At 45.4% G+C, this 16,509-nt stretch overlaps 2 protein-coding genes across 3 annotated transcripts in view; one reads left to right on the forward strand and one right to left on the reverse strand.

Moving 5' to 3' along the window:
- LOC137430998 (palmitoyltransferase ZDHHC7) overlaps positions 1-9,391 on the reverse strand; it is a 41,216-nt gene extending 31,825 nt beyond the window's left edge. Inside the window, exons 1-5 of one of the 2 annotated variants that reach the window (XM_068121840.2) lie at positions 8,419-8,540; positions 7,965-8,188; positions 7,765-7,853; positions 7,368-7,441; positions 3,363-3,475 (exon numbers count right to left, since the gene is read on the reverse strand). In XM_068121840.2, the coding sequence (XP_067977941.1) occupies positions 3,363-3,475; positions 7,368-7,441; positions 7,765-7,853; positions 7,965-8,083 (395 nt within the window). In that variant the 5' untranslated portion in view covers positions 8,084-8,188; positions 8,419-8,540. Of the gene's footprint in view, positions 1-3,362; positions 3,476-7,367; positions 7,442-7,764; positions 7,854-7,964 lie in introns of both variants that reach the window. The other variant, XM_068121841.2, reaches the window with a different exon arrangement.
- A 4,955-nt stretch (positions 9,392-14,346) lies between these two features.
- Positions 14,347-16,509, forward strand: part of NDUFS2 (NADH:ubiquinone oxidoreductase core subunit S2) — a 41,076-nt gene continuing 38,913 nt past the window's right edge. Inside the window, exons 1-3 of the mRNA XM_068121837.2 lie at positions 14,347-14,375; positions 15,210-15,344; positions 15,685-15,791. Coding sequence (XP_067977938.1) covers positions 14,362-14,375; positions 15,210-15,344; positions 15,685-15,791 — 256 coding nt within the window. The 5' untranslated portion in view covers positions 14,347-14,361. The remainder of the gene's footprint in view (positions 14,376-15,209; positions 15,345-15,684; positions 15,792-16,509) is intronic.

Raw genomic sequence — 16,509 nt, forward strand, 5'->3', positions numbered from 1 at the left:
CTGCTGAATCATGTGCGAGATGACCTGGATCAACCAAAGACGAGAAGCAATGCGCTGAATCCCCTCCAGCAATTGTCCATGGTGTTGAGATTCCATGCAAGTGCATCATTTCAAATGGATGTTGGAGGAATGAGCGGAGCTTCACAGGCTAATCAGCTGTTTAGACGCACACAACTAAATAATTGGATGTTGTAGATATTGGTGGGGATTCACAGGCTAATCAGCTGTTTAGACGCGCACAACTAAATAATTGAATGTTGTAGATATTGGCGGGGATTCACAGGCTAATCAGCTGTTTAGACGCGCACAACTAAATAATTGGATGTTGTAGATATTGGTGGGGATTCACAGGCTAATCAGCTGTTTAGACGCGCACAACTAAATAATTGAATGTTGTAGATATTGGCGGGGATTCACAGGCTAATCAGCTGTTTAGACGCGCACAACTAAATAATTGGATGTTGTAGATATTGGCGGGGATTCACAGGCTAATCAGCTGTTTAAACGTGCACAACTAAATAATTGAATATATATATATATATACCACCTTTAGAGGCCATTTTTCCCCGCAAAGCGGGGGTTGGCCTTTTTCGGGAACCGTGGTTGTTGTTGTTTTTCGGTCCCCTATTTGAAGCAATGTTTTACGGCCGGATGCCCTTCCTGACGCCAACCCTTTTTGCCGCCTTTAACGACAAACAGGGAATTACCAGTGAACTGGTACTCAATTAGCCGACCTCGGAAGGATGACAGGCTGAGTCAACCCCCCTGGCGTTAATTCAGCGATCGACCGGGATTCGAACCCAGGATCCTAGGATCCTAAGCCGGCACCCTAGCCGCTAGCCCAACACCAGGGTTAACTAAATTATTAACACCAGGTTAACTAATTCACCAATTGTTACGGACACGGCTTAAGATGTTGCTTGGCCGAGCGGAATGGCCGCCGTGTTCGCACAGTTTACCCGATTACCCCCAACTCACCCGATTCCACTCGAACGTTGGCCAAATCGCGCTACGCTAAATCAATGATGGAAAGGACACAACGACTGGGATAAATGAAACGACGCAAGGGGTACAGTTCTCAAGACCTCCGGAGGAGGATAATTGAATGTTGTAGATATTGGCGAGGATTCACAGGCTAATCAGCTGTTTAGACGCGCACAACTAAATAATTGGATGTTGTAGATATTGGTGGGGATTCACATGCTAATCAGCTGTTCAGATGCGCACAACTAAATAATTGGATGTTGTAGATATTGGTGGGGATTCACAGGCTAATCAGCTGTTTGGACGCGCACAACTAAATAATTGAATGTTGTAGACATTGGTGTGGATTCAAGGCTAATCAGCTGTTCAGACGCGCACAACTAAATAATTGGATGTTGTAGATATTGGTGGGGATTCACAGGCTAATCAGCTGTTTAGATGCGCACAACTAAATAATTGGATGTTGTAGATATTGGTGGGGATTCACATGCTAATCAGCTGTTCAGATGCGCACAACTAAATAATTGGATGTTGTAGATATTGGCGGGGATTCACAGGCTAATCAGCTGTTTAGACGCACACAACTAAATAATTGGATGGTGTAGATATTGGCGGGGATTCACAGGCCCTGATTTGATCCCTGGTGTTGGGCTAGCAGCTAGGGTGCCGGCTTAGGATCCTAGGATCCTGGGTTCGAATCTCGGTCGATCGCCGAATTAATGCCAGGGGGGTTGACTCAGCCTGTCATCCTTCCGAGGTCGGCTAATTGAGTACCAGTTCACTGGTAATTCCCTGTTTGTCGTTGAAGGCGGCAAAAAGGGTTGGCGTCAGGAAGGGCATCCGGCCGTAAAACATTGCTTCAAAAAGGGGACCAAAAAACAACAACTACCACGGTCCCCGAAAAGGCCAACCCCCGCTTTGCGGGGAAAAAATGGCCTCTAAACGGTGGTTTTATTCACAGGCCAATCAGCTGTTTAGACGCGCACAACCAAATAATTGGGTGTTTTAGATATTGGCGGGGATTCACAGGCTAATCAGCTGTTTAGACGTGCACAAGTACGGAGTTTCACAGGCTAATCGACCGTATATACGCGCACAACTAAATGGCTGTTTATCTCCCTTCGTAAATTGCTATTTAAACGGGTGATTCGCTGTGCGCCTACGACCATGTTTTTGTCTGCGTTTGAAGGTTAGGTGTGTTTTTCTTTTTTATCACGACGCTTGCTAAGAGCCTTTCATTAATTTGGCCCAATAGAGTAGGGTCAGCACTGTTGCTGAATTTTACTAACAAGTGAAGTACCCGTGCTACGCACGGGTGGGAGGCCAAAAGCAAACAGACAATGCAGAAACGGCGAAAGCTAAAGCATGAAACCAATAAATTCCACATTCCTGTAGCACCTTCAGTCACACGTCAGACATGGACAGCAAGTTCGTGAAGGACTTCCATGAAAAACGTACCCATTCGCAAACAAACTGGTATGCTTGTTCCATACCCAGTCAATGGCGATTCCAATCATCAATTTATACTTTAACAAAATACTGTTTTAAATGATGGTTGTATTGAGATATTATCAAACCAGCTCATTGCCGTAATCTGTCCACTTCCGCATTCGCGGCAGGTTCATAATTGTCATCAAAATCTAAACAGTGTTTGTATAATTTCAATAAAAGCCACATCACTGTTCATATCGGTAAATATTATTCCATAGTGTTTGGAAAAACTGGAAAACTTGAAAAACAACATAGCCTATTTTACTCCAAGGGGTCCCAGGATTACCCACCCAAAATATCGTTGCGATCGGTTCAGCCGTTTTTGCGGTACCTTCGAACGGACAGACGGACGGACGGACATTTGGTGAATGATAGTAAGACTAAGACTAGTGGGGTCACCCGTGGGAATCCCACGGGCATGGACGTGCGTGACATTTGGACATATTCATTTAGTTGCTGCACATTCAGTTTTACAAAATAGTTACTGGCAATTTATCAGATGCACAAATGATGTAATCTACACAATCTATTTACTTCTGATAACATGTGAATGCGTGTGCGCGTGCACACACACACACACACACACACACACACACACACACACACACACACACACACACACACACACACACACACACACACACACACACACACACACACACACACACACACACACACACACACACACTAACAAAAAGTGGCCTCAAAGCTATGCGAGTAAACAAAATGGTGGTGATTTGCTTTTGAAGCCCCTCCCAGACCGGGTGTAGCCACTCCCCTGGACAGACGTATCCATACGGAGAATATAATACAGATGGATCCAGATCAATTACTTCGACCACGATGATCACGCACTGGAACGGGTTTTAAACACAGCAGGAGCTCACCAGGGGCAGTGATGATCCATCTTGCGGACGCAGCGGCCACATACACTGCAGTGGTGAGCACGAGGCGGCCTGTATGCTTCACAGGGGTTACACACGGTCCATTCCTCATGGCTCTGCTCACATTACAACACAACCAATCACTTTGCAACTGCGTTCCAGTGAATGAAGTAGAGTGAGAGAAAAATAAAAACATTCAGGACATGTTCACACATTGTCAATAAAAACCGCTTCCGTACGTTATTGCCAAATGACAATATAGTACACCAAACATTACCATGGTAGCATAACTTCTTTTTTATTTTTAAAGCAAATCAGGACCCCTGCTGGATGATAACATTTCCATCACGCGACTTTTGAGAGGACGTAATTCGCTCCACATTGCTTGGCGCGCATGTGCAGAAACCCCCTGGTAACGAAGTAAACCGGTGCGGCCTGGACATGTTTCATCATCATTAACAACAACAACAACAACAACAACATGCATTTTAAGGCCATGTTCCCTGCTAGAGCGGGGGTTAGCCTTGCGGTCCCCATGACAATCTTCTCCATTTTGCCCTATTTTCTGCATCTCTCCTTCTTAACCCCCTTGCCCGCATTTCTTCTTCCACCATCTTTAGCCAAGTCTTTCTCGGTCTTCCCCGTCCTCTACTTCCTTCTACATTCATTTCCATCACTCTTCTCAACCAGTCACTTTCATCCTTCCTCAACACATGACCAAACCATCTCAACTTGTTTCTCTTCACTCCATCCGTCACAGGCTCTATTCCCATTATCTTTCGCAATTCATCATTTGTCTTCCTCTCTCTCAACAATACTCCACACATCCATCAAACCATTCGCATTTCCACCATTTCCAGCCTTCGTTGCTGCTCTACGTTCATTACCCATGTCTCGCTCCCATAAATCATAACACTTCTCACACATGCAGCATACACCTTTCCCTTCAGCTTCAACGACACTCTCCTCCTCATCAGCACGCCACTCAGTTCCCGAAGCTTCTTCCATGCACATCTCACTCGAGCAACCGTTGCCGAGTCTGATCCACCTTCTCCATTCAGCATGTCTCCGAGGTAGCAAAATGTTTTCACACCTTCCAGCTTCACGCAGTCTCCAAGATCCAACTCAACATTTCCTCCATCTGCAGCTCCCTCTGTGCACACCTTACATTTGAATGTAGCTGCCACACTGGTTAATGACCCTCTCAGACCACTACATTTTTGATGAACCCACTCAGCGCACATTGTACATTGAATGGAGTTCACTCCGACACCCTTCCTGCACACAGCACAGGGCCACTTCCCATTTCTTTCCACCTCACCACATGCTTTACCACTTGCCATCACCTTCGTCTTTCCGATATTCACCTTCAGACCTTTTGTCTCCATACATTCCTTCCACTTGTTCATCTTTTCCTTCAGTCCATCCATACTTTCCGCAATCAACACCAGATCATCTGCATACAACAACTCCCACGGTAAACCCTCCTTTACGTTCTGAGCCAGCACCTCCATCACAGCTACAAATAGTAGTGGTCTTAGTACCGACCCCTGATGCACTCCCACCTTCACCTCAAACTCACCACTGTTCCCGTCCTTCGTCCTTACAGCTGTGCGCGCTCTTTTGTACATTGCCATCACTACTGTGATCAACCATTCCTCCACTCCTGACGTCCTCAATGCCCATGTCAATACTTTGCGTGGAACCCTATCGAATGCTTTCTCCAGATCAACAAACCCAAGAAACAACTTCTTCCTCTTCTCCATGTACTTCTCCTGCAACTGCCTCACAATGAAAAGCGCATCTGCCGTTCCTCTTCCTGGCATAAATCCAAACTGCATTTCTTCGATCTTCACTTTCTTCCTTATCCTCCTCTCCAAAACCCTTTCCAATACCTTCATTCCATGCTCCAATAACTTTATCGCTCGTTACGAGCCACACTCCAGAGGGTCACCTTTCCCCTTGTATAGAGGGACGAGGGTACTCTGTTCCCAATCGACTAGAATGCGGCCTTCTTTCACCATCAGATTACAGATCTGTCATTCTCTTCACACCCCAATTTCCTGCTGCCTTCAACATATCTCCCACAACTCCCGTCGGCCCTCCCGCTTTTCTACTTTTCATTGCTTTTATCGCTTCCTCAACTTCCTTCTCAGTTATCTTCTCTGCCGGTCCTAAAACTGGGTTACTCTCTATGTTGCCATCCCATTCATTCTCTGTATTCAACAGCATTTCCATATATCTTTTCCATCTTCCTTTAATTCCATCTGGGTCCACAACGATTTGTCCCACTTCATCCTTCAAGCAACTCACCCCCATCACATCACACCTCTCTTTCGCGATCTGCTTTGCAATCCTGAATACTGCTCTCTGACCCTCTTCTGAATCCAAGCGTTCTCTGAACATTTTCCGACATGCCTCCTGTGCCTTTGCTACCTCTTTCTTTGCACCCTTCTTGGCTGCCTTATAACTTTCATGCTCTGCTGTTTCTGCTCCCGTACCCTTTGCCTTCTGCCACTCCTTGAACTTCTTCCTCTTCTCCTCAATCCTCTTTCCAACTTCAACATCCCACCACCATGTTTCCGAGTGCCTCGGTGTTCCTTTTGTCTATCCACATACCTCACCAACGGCTCCCAACAGACTAGCTTTCATTGACATCCAACCACTTTCAAGCTCAACCACATCATCCTCTACCCTGCTCAGCCTCTCTTTTAATGCCTCCCTTACTGTCACCTCTTTCAACCTCCACACCTTCATTCTCGGTTGGTACTTCACCCGCCGAGCTCTCCTCGCACCTTTCACCCTTATGTCGCAGACAACCAAGTGGTGCTGTGAAACAGCCTCCTCCCCCGGGATCACCTTTGTGTCCCGGAGGTGCCCCCTATCTCGCCTACGCACCATCAGGTAAATCAACGGTTGTCGTCGACCCACCTGACGTGTATGTAACAAGCTTATTATCCTCTTTCTGGAACTGAGTATTACAAATCAACAAATCAGCTCCATCAGCAAAATCCAAAATCCTTTCACCTTCTCCATTTCTCACACCATATCCGTAACCCCCATGAACTCCCTAAAAACCATCCATACTCCTTCCCACATGTCCATTTAGGTCTCCTCCTACCACTACAACTTCCTCATCTTTCACATTTTCCATCAGCTTCTCTATCGCACACCAGAACATGTCCTTCTCTTCATCGGTCCGACCAACCTGCGGAGCATATCCCGAGATGACGTTCACCAAGAGCTTTCCAATCATCATTTTCACCATCATCAACCTATCACTCACTCTAGTCACACTCACCACACTGTCTACAAACTCCTCAGAAAACAGGACACCAACACCATTCACGCCCTCCGGGCACCCTTGCCACACAAACTTGTATTTCTGTCCCTGCCTGCCCTTCACCATTCTCACACCACTTCCCTTCCATCTCGTCTCTTGCACACAACATATGTCCACTCTTCTTCTGACCAATACTTCCACCACTTCTGCTGATCTCCCCGTCATTGTCCCTACATTCCATGTCCCAAACCTCAGAAACCGATCTCCACTTCGGGCTGTACCCTGCCCACATATAGTTGTTGCCCATTGTCATGGTTCTCTTTTTGAGGCAATGTTTGTATGGCCGGATGCCCTTCCTGACGCCAACCCTCTTAGTCGCCTTTTACGACACGCAGGGATACGGTGTACCTATTCTAATCCAGGGTATACACTGGGATTTCATCAAACGACCAAATATAATTAGAAGCCAAAAGTACCCGGTGAGCCGAACCGAATCAGTGTAAGCACGCACACACACACACACACACACACACACACACACACACACACACACACACACACACACACACACACACACACACACACACACACCTTTGCCATTCATACGGCATTTCGGAAGTCATGTATCGTACTTCTAAAATGAAAATACTAGCACTTTGTCATTGGAATGGGTATGAGTGCACATAATATGTTAAAAACTAACTATGACCAACACAACAACTTGCCTTCTCGGCTTTATTTCGTGGTGACGATCGGATGTCGGAGAAGTCTATAGCAGTGTGAGGCAGGGACACAAAACCTAAAGCAAACAGACAACTATTGTTAGCACAGTTAGGCATATCCAACATGGTAAAGCCAAAGATTAAATAAATAAATTACAGCACTTTGTTATGATGGATATCAGAGGTGTGGTTAAGGACTGTGGGTTGTCTCGATTGCGTTTTGATGTCCACCATACACATTATATGGGGCAGAGATGCTGTAATTAGGTGCAACACAATTAGATGTGAAGATCAATGACCAGTGAAGGACAAATGAAGACCAAACCAACTTTCTTGCATCCAACCCCAACCCCAACCTGCAATCCCATCTCCCACCCTCTACCGCCTGCAAGGATCGCACCAGGGTCCGCGGTGGCAGCCCTCACATGTGCTACGATCAGCATGAGAACCAGAACGTTGAAGGCCGCAGTATGAATAACCGCCCAGGGTCTGGAGGAAGAAACACGAAAGTCAGTGCCATAAATCTTTAGGTGGTCTCGTTACGTTAGTGATGTAGTGCTGTTGGTCTCATCACTGTTAATGGTGTGCAGGGAGACTCACCCGCTGGAGTAGTTGGGCAGTGCAATGTGCAGAACGAGGGCATACTCGGCGAAAGCCACAAACAAGTAGGTGAAGATCATGCACAGCACACCACATGCATTCGCCAGGCAGATTGCCATGAAGCACCACACCCTCTCTGGACTCTCTTACACCTCCGATTCTCACCAACTCCCCCTCCACCTCCACCTCCTATCGATTAACTTTGTTTCGTTCACCAAAATACACTTGTATGATGTTCAGCAAAAGGTACGGGCCAGATGGAACGAGGAGGTAGATAAGAGTAGTGAATATAAAGTAATTGTCTCAATCTTCACTTTGTAAAAGAGAGCAGCATTGGCACGGAGCTTCTAAAAAGCGTCACATGCAACTTTTAGCAACACCAAGGACATGGTTACTTCCATGAGCCAATCCCAATCGAACGGATGGATCATGGTACAAAACTCATGTCACTCACCATGGTAAAACATCCAAGATCATTACCGAGAGAGGAAAGTAATGACAGTGAACGAGGAGCAACGCAAGAGTTTCGCCAGGGAGCCATGAAGATAACCGATGCTAGAAATCATCGTTCACGTTGAGAAACTTTGTTTGGCTTGCCAACCGGTCCAGCAAACTGGCTCGCCAACCGGTCCAGCAACCCGGCTGGGCAAACTGGCTCGCCAACCGGTCCAGCAACCCGGCTGGGCAAACTCACTCGCCAACCGGTCCAGCAAACTGGCTCGCCAAGCGGTCCGGCAAAGTGGCTCGCCAAGAAAGAAGTCCGGCAAAGTGGCTCGCCAAGGGGCCTGGCAACCCGGCTCAGTAAGCGGTCCGGCAACCCGGCTCGCCAAGCGGTCCGGCAACCTGACTCGCCAAGAAGTCCGGCAAACTGGCTCGCCAAGCGGTCCAACACCCAGTCCGGCAACCTGGCTCGGCAACCGGTCCGGCAAACTACTTCGCCTAGCGGTCCGGCAACCCGGCTCAGCAACCGATCTGGCAAACTACCTCGCCAAGCGGTCCAGCAACCCGGCTCAGCAACCGGTCCGGCAAACTACTTCGCCTAGCGGTCCGGCAACCCAGCTCAGCAACCGGTCTGGCAAACTACCTCGCCAAGCGGTCCAGCAACCCGGCTCAGCAACCGGTCTGGCAAACTACCTCGCCAAGCGGTACCGTCCTACAAGTACTAATCTACTCTCCACCTGGTCCGCTTCACCAGCGCAGCAGCTCACTTGCAGTTGCAGTGGTTTAAACCAGATCGTTACTCGTCCGACTAGCATTTAACAGGCTCGTTGCCTTGTCCAAGTAACCAGGTTAATTATCCACGTTGTTGGAGTATTACACAAATCAGCACCAAATTAAATAGCCCTCATCACCGATCGAAAATCATTTCTATTGCAATCATCCACAAAAACACGAACAACTTCCTGTTCTATCGTACCACGTGGCCTAAAAAGGTTGCCGTTGTTTCAGTTTTAACAATCAAAATTATTTAGTGGTGATACCTCGGAAACTTAAGAATAAACCATAAATCAATTTTTTTAAATGAGTAATATACAGAGAAAAATAGATTATATAAAGCTGAGTTCGTGTCTGTGGATCATTCGCACCGCCTTTAGGCAAGCCACGCCCTCTCCTCTCTCACAGCAGCATCAGCACCGCCTTTAGGCAAGCCACGCCCTCCCCTCTCCCACAGCAGCATAAGCACCGCCTTTAGGCAAGCCACGCCCTCTCCTCTCTCACAGCAGCATCAGCACCGCCTTTAGGCAAGCCACGCCCTCTCCTCTCTCACAGCAGCATCAGCACCGCCTTTAGGCAAGCCACGCCCTCCCCTCTCCCACAGCAGCATAAGCACCGCCTTTAGGCAAGCCACGCCCTCCCCTCTACCACAGCAGCATAAGCACTGCCTAGGCAAGCCACGCCCTCCCCTCTCTCACAGCGGCTTAAGCACCGCCTTTAGGCAAGCCACGCCCTCTCCTCTCCCACAGCAGCATAAGCACCGCCTTTAGGCAAGCCACGCCTTTCTCTGTTACAAGCAAAATGATGTCCCATGTTTACTTCTATCCTCTTCACCCCTCCCCTCCCTCCTCCCAACTGGACGCAAGACGCCATTCGGTCCATCATGCCGGCGCCTAACGACCATCAGACCAATTTTATCCGTTAAAACGACGCACTGTAAATTAAAAAATCCTATTTCAGGGTGGGCCAAAGCGGTTTTTGGGTGAGAAATATACCCCAAGTCACCAACCACACGTGGCACACCATCTCTTGACAAGACCCCCACGGACAACACTCAGCACAGGTGCACACAATCATGAGCCATCCATACTCGAGCTACCGTACTTAAAAGTCCTGCCAATATCCATATACCCTCTATCTCTAATACTTCCAGGTACCGGTACCTATCTAATTCCAATTTAACCTTCTTTACCGTTTCTGCTGCCAGTACCTTTCCAGGGAGACCATTCCGTGCACTCCTGCCTCACTACCATCTTAATGACCCCTGGTCCGATCACTGTCCATTGTGCTCAATAATTATTCTGTATTTAATTTGTCTCTATCCTTCATTATCTTCAACATCCCGATCATACCAAAGTCGTGTTACCACCTCCTTTCTAATGTATAAAGCCCCGTTCCCTTCAGCCAATCCTCATAGCTGAGACTAGCTAGGCCCGGAATCAATCCAGTACGAGTCGTCCTGCGTTGAACACTCCCCATGACAGCTATATGACCTTCCTGAGTTGTGGGGGTTTTTTTGGTTGTTTTTGTTGTATACAGAATCGAGGCTCATGTAAGAGCTAACACATTGAACATGAAAACATGCACAGACACACAAAACATGCAATGAAGGGAGCGGGAGACAAGAGGGGAGGGAGAGGGAAGCACACACGCACAACAACATTAGAGAACAGGGACGTCGGTAGATCTGTGGAAGAGAGAGGGCTGGGGAGGAGGGAGTGGTACACGGTATAAAGCAAATGGACACTACTAGGAATTTCACTTCTAGGAATTTCAGGAAAGAAGTTGGGGATTGAAAGAGGCGGATTTAGGGTGTTTTAACCGGGGTAGAAAAGATCAAGGTTTTGGATGGGGGAAGATAAGAGATGGAGGTGAACAGCTGTTTTAAAGACCTGGAGGGAGGAGTGGGATTGAAGAGAGTGAGGGAGTTTGTTCCAGACGCGGGAAAAAGAGGAATGAAGGAGTGAAGGTGAGCAGAGAGTCTTGATTTTGGCAGTTTCACCATAAGAGGGTTGCAGGCAGATCTTGTGCGACCTGTAGGAATATTTGGGGGACAGAGCACAGATAGAGCTGGGGGAGCAAGGCCGGAGAGGAGTCGGTAGAAGACAGAGAGACCACCAACCTGCCTGCGGTGAGTGAGTGAGAGGCCCTCAGAATAAGCTTCACCGCGGGAGATTCCAATGATTCAATGATGATACAATGTGGCGACCAAAACTGTTCACTATATATATAGATGGGCACTCACTAAATTCCAATGCAATGCCAAAACCACCTCTTTGGATTTATAATTTATCCCCTACGAATACAATCCTAAAACCGTTTGTTCTTTACCTCCAGTTACCTGGCATTGTCCTCTCTGCTTACCTCCCGCATCTATTATCACCCCCTGATCCCTCTCCTGTGTGACACGCTCAAACATTTCCGCTTGTATCATGTGATCCCTATTTTTATTACTCTTTCCCATCCCCAGCCCCTTACACGTGTTCAGGTTAAACTGCATCTTTACCCAATTTATGAAGCATGGTATCAATACTTTCCTGAATCTGAATATTTTGCTATTAAATGGCGTGTCCACATCAAATATTTAGTGCAAGTGTCACAGGTTTGAATGTTCATGAAATTGATGGATCGTCACAAAAAGTCAATAAAAACGGTGAAAACTACAGGGTTCTTAGAAACTATAGGGTCTTGAGAAACAAGGACATGGGTGGGGTCTGCAAGCTGCAAATTTGATTGGTCGAGATGGTGTCAAATTAAATGCCATAATATTTTGTCCAACTCCTGCTGAAAGGAAGGTTTGTGAAAATGTCAATAAGGCGATTGTGTTCTGTTCAAGTATATAATTCAATTGAAATTAAATAAGGATTTTAAAGGTCAAAGGAAAAACTTTTTGTGGAAGTTTACCGCTGTTGATGAACCGTCTTTTACACCTCCTTATTTAGTACATTACATTAGTTATTCATGCCTGTTGTTTGTGTCCATTATAACATATTTAACCCTTGGATTCAGTGATTGGGCCTCGGAAGCCCACAAGGTTTTTTTTGTTGCAAAAACTATGCTGTACAATTTTTTTTTGGAATGAGCCTCATTTTCACCGACTTTTCACCGACTTTCATGTTGTTACACAAAATTCAGTGACATAAATAAAAAATTCATTCAGGCTCGTGGGAAAATCTTCATTCTTCACTTATAACACGAAAATCCGACACGAATGCAGGCCTGGGGCCTTTGGGGCCCCGCATAAATGTTGTTGTACTACTATGTTATATCATTATTTTCTTGATATGAGCCTCATTATATGCTCCTATAACTTGGTTACAAATAATTCAGTGACAAAAATATGAAAATTAAAAAATTTACACGAATACATTCGTGGTGCCTCAGAGGCCCAATGGCTGCATAAGTGTGGGATTTTTGACAGTTGTGGACATATACATTCTAAATAAAAGGATTAGTGAATGATATTTTTTGAGCAAATACTCCTCCATGAGCCTCAACTTTTTAGAGGAAAAAAGTTAAAAACGAAAAAACAAAAAATATTGTTTGCAAAAAAAACAAAAAAGATTAATTTCTTGTATGGGATTCTTCCAACTAATAGGATCAATGATTCACATTTTCTGAGGAATTACACATCCATGAGCATCGACTTGGATTGAAAAGGGATATGAAAGAAAAAATATCTATTAAAAAAACAAAAAAAACAACGAATACATCCGTCGGGCCTCTGAGGCCCAATGGCTGCATAGGTGTAGGATTTTTGACGCCTGCATCTAAGAGTTAAAATCAGTAAGTTTCCTGTTTGGAATGATTTTCAATTTTGTTTGACTGCCAGACAGGTAGACAGAGTAAAATATTAGCTCACTCCTCTTTGCGCATGCGCAATCGGAACGAATTCAGAGTCAAATTACTGTGAAACTACAGGTGAATTTTCCAATTCAGTTCAAAATATAACATTTCATTGAAATCAAGTTGTTCCTCGATCATAAACTGACATTTGCAGACAGACAGACGGACAAGGTGAACCAATTGCTTAACTTAACCCCACTTTTCGCTCCACCTGCCTGGGTTTAAAAAAAAAAACCCAACGTCGTTAAACAGAATGAAGACAATACACCATTGGTATCGTTTGGCTCCACATACAGTATTTCGTATTACGCACCGAGAACCGAGGACGGGGCCTATTTGAGAAAATAAAAATTGAGAAGAGAATAATTAAATTTGAGAGATAAAGGAGGGTAGGGAGAATTTGGGATGAGCAGCGTAGATGACAGGTAGACACCCACTTACTCTATTTGCTGGTCTTTTGTCTCTTTTTGTATGTATTCTGGTGGAGACTGTTTGTAGATAGTATTACAATTCCACAACTATCACTCAAGGTCCCTTATTGGTAGTAATCCATGGCACCGTCTTGTGGGGAATCTCAGCTGTACGTCTTACTCCATTGTAACTCGTTTCCTGCCAGTCTTTTATAGCATTGGTGCAGACAACTGTCAATTCTTGCCTGGAACTGGAGAATCTGTATTCACAAGATTCGCAGCTTTGATACGATTTGAGGAACTCGTATCCGTGACCACGCTGCTGTTGCAGAACATAATGGTGTGAAAAGGAGGAAGTATTTGAACCCATGGTCAATGGTCACATCCCTTCGCTTACACGACGAGCTTTACAAGTGGACCAACAATTGGCTCTGGCCTTGCGTAGCTTTCAGCATGTCGTCCCAGGGCCTGGAAAGTCATGCAGCAGAGGCTCGAGGAAGGCCAAGTTTCAGCCACAGAGGGCATGTTCTTCTCTTAGAGGATGTAGAGAATGGTTACCTGGATCTTTGGGTCTTTTCAAGACCTTGGTCACCATCGTTATCGTTATTGTCAAAAATAATCATTCATCAGTAATTCGACCAAGGCTGAGCGAAGCGAGGTCGAGGCCATTTATTCCTGATATGTAAAACACCCTGCAACCAACACTTCCAGAAAAGAGACTTTTTGGAATGCTGGCTGCATTTGGCATCCAATCATCAAGTAACTTTGCTTTAAAAAAAACATCCATGCCTATCCATGGCCATCCATCATGGCATATCGAAGAGCATAGGCCATCCATCATGGCATATCATGGTGGCATATCATCATGGCATATCATCATGGCATATCATGGTATCACAGGCCATCCATCATGGCATATCATAGCCATGGTAATCCATGGGTAGGCGCTCCTATGTTGAAAGTTTTGTGTCAATTGCTGATGTGGTTGTGGAGAAAACGAATTTGAATGGGAATAAAGGTGAAAAAGTGAGGGCCTCGGTTGACGTTCTCCAACATGTGGTCAAGGATGGTTGTAGACGCCTATTACTAGTAGATAAAATCAATCTAGATTCTAGCAGAAATTGCTTATTTCCTACCCGATCCGGTACTGGTCGGTAATGAGTAGGACACACTGGGTGCAGCACACACAACAGCACACCTGTGACATTTCAACCACAGGCAGCGAGCACGTCCTCAGTAACACCTTCAACCGCCAAATAGGATGGGGGTGAGACAAAGAAGTGGGAAGCTTTCTGAGTGCTTGTTTGATATCCTCGAAGAATTTCAATCACATCAAATGCAAAGCATATCATGGAATGTGCAGGAAAGCGATAGCAAGCAGCTTGCTCACGGAACACACTCCTGATCTGAACTAATACCTGCCTCATTAAGGGAGGATTGGGGTTTGTATTATCTCAGATACTTATTAGGGTGAATAAATTATTTCATTTGATGTTTTATATTTCGTTGTTATTATGGAGAAATTGTTTTCCGTTCTCTCAGCATTAGTGTTTGTGTTCAATTGTGCCTAGTTGTCCAATTTCAATTGGCCATGACGGTAGAGTTTACATCAGCACGAGCATTGAACCAACTTAGCTTTTCCTTTGATTGTGCATTTTTTAGTTTGTTTAATGTATCTGTTTAAGGATATTTTGAACGTTTAGTATTTGCTATCCTATATCGGAAGAAATTTAAAAAGTATACGAGATAATTGTTGTTGTTGTTGTTTTTTTAGCGCTGTCATGGCGGCGCTCTTGGGGTTTCGTGTTTGGTGTCGTGGTTTGACCTCCAACCACTCTCATGGCCTTACTTTGTCTCTCCCCCGCGCCCTGGCAGCGCCTTGCAGTCCCAGTTTGTCCCAGCAACGCAGGTAATGGTTCTTGAATTGTCAATGTTCCGACGAATACGAGACGAATGTCTCAAAGCAATCGAAGCTGGATTAGCGTTTTGTGGGGAGGATTATTTATTATTATTTCTGCTTATTTTAGGATTGCTGCTGTTGTGAAGGGGGTTGGTTATGTACCTACAGTCTATTTCGTTTTCACCCAAAACGTTATTTGGCATCTAGGCATCGCACTTGGTTCTAAAAACCTATGATACATGAAAACGTGTTTCGCGCTGTCATTCTAACCAACGTGATGACGTCATATTTATTTACACCGAGGAGGTGTCCTCTCTCTCTCCCCCCAAAATGCCGTTTTCTTTGACAGAGGAGCACAACAATGGCAACCAGATGTGGAGTACCTTCAAGAGTATGACAAGGCGGTGATGTATCCCAATGAAGTAACCTCCAAATGGGTTGCACCCCCGTTTCATGGTGAGATTAGAACTGGTAGTTTTTGTTACAAGAACGCTTTTGCACCGTTTGTTTGGAATTTGAGTCTTTTCGTGAAATGCAAGAATCACATGGTGTATCTAGAACGGCACTGGGTAGAGCGGACACCTCCGCCCGGTGAAGTTTGTTTTGTATCCCACTGATGGGAAAGATCTGGATTCGGAGCTGAAACAAAATCGAGTTGGCTTGTTCTTATCACCGAACCAACTCATCCACCTAGTTTTGTCATAGTCCATCCAGAACTTTTTGAAATATTTATATATTGTTTTTGGCTCTATCTCTGGTGAAGAATCACTTAAAAAAAATAATCTATCTCTGTCTGTCTGATTCTGTCTGTTGATTCTGTCTGTCTGTCTGTTGGGTGTCTGTCCGGGGTGTGGCTTACTCGGTTTGCAGAGTAGCTCCACCCATAGCTCCACCCATAGCTCCACCCATTCTGGGAGTGGCTTCATATAATTATAAACAAATATCCACCATTTTATTAACTCGCATAGCTTTGAGGCCTGTTTTGTAGGCCCGTGGTGTCTTGCTCTCTCTCCCAGTTTTATTTCAAATCAAATTCGATATATCATTTCATTTTTCACAGTCGCTAACATAGTTTTAGACTCGGTTGAAAAAAAACGGGAAGAAAATCCAATGAAAGTTGCCCTTTATAGAACGAAATGAATTCTCAAACGCCTGTAACTTCAAGGCCATTGAG

Source organism: Myxine glutinosa, chromosome 7 (genome assembly GCF_964187855.1).
Source record: "Myxine glutinosa chromosome 7, kmMyxGlut1.1, whole genome shotgun sequence".
Lineage (NCBI taxonomy): Eukaryota > Metazoa > Chordata > Myxini > Myxiniformes > Myxinidae > Myxine > Myxine glutinosa.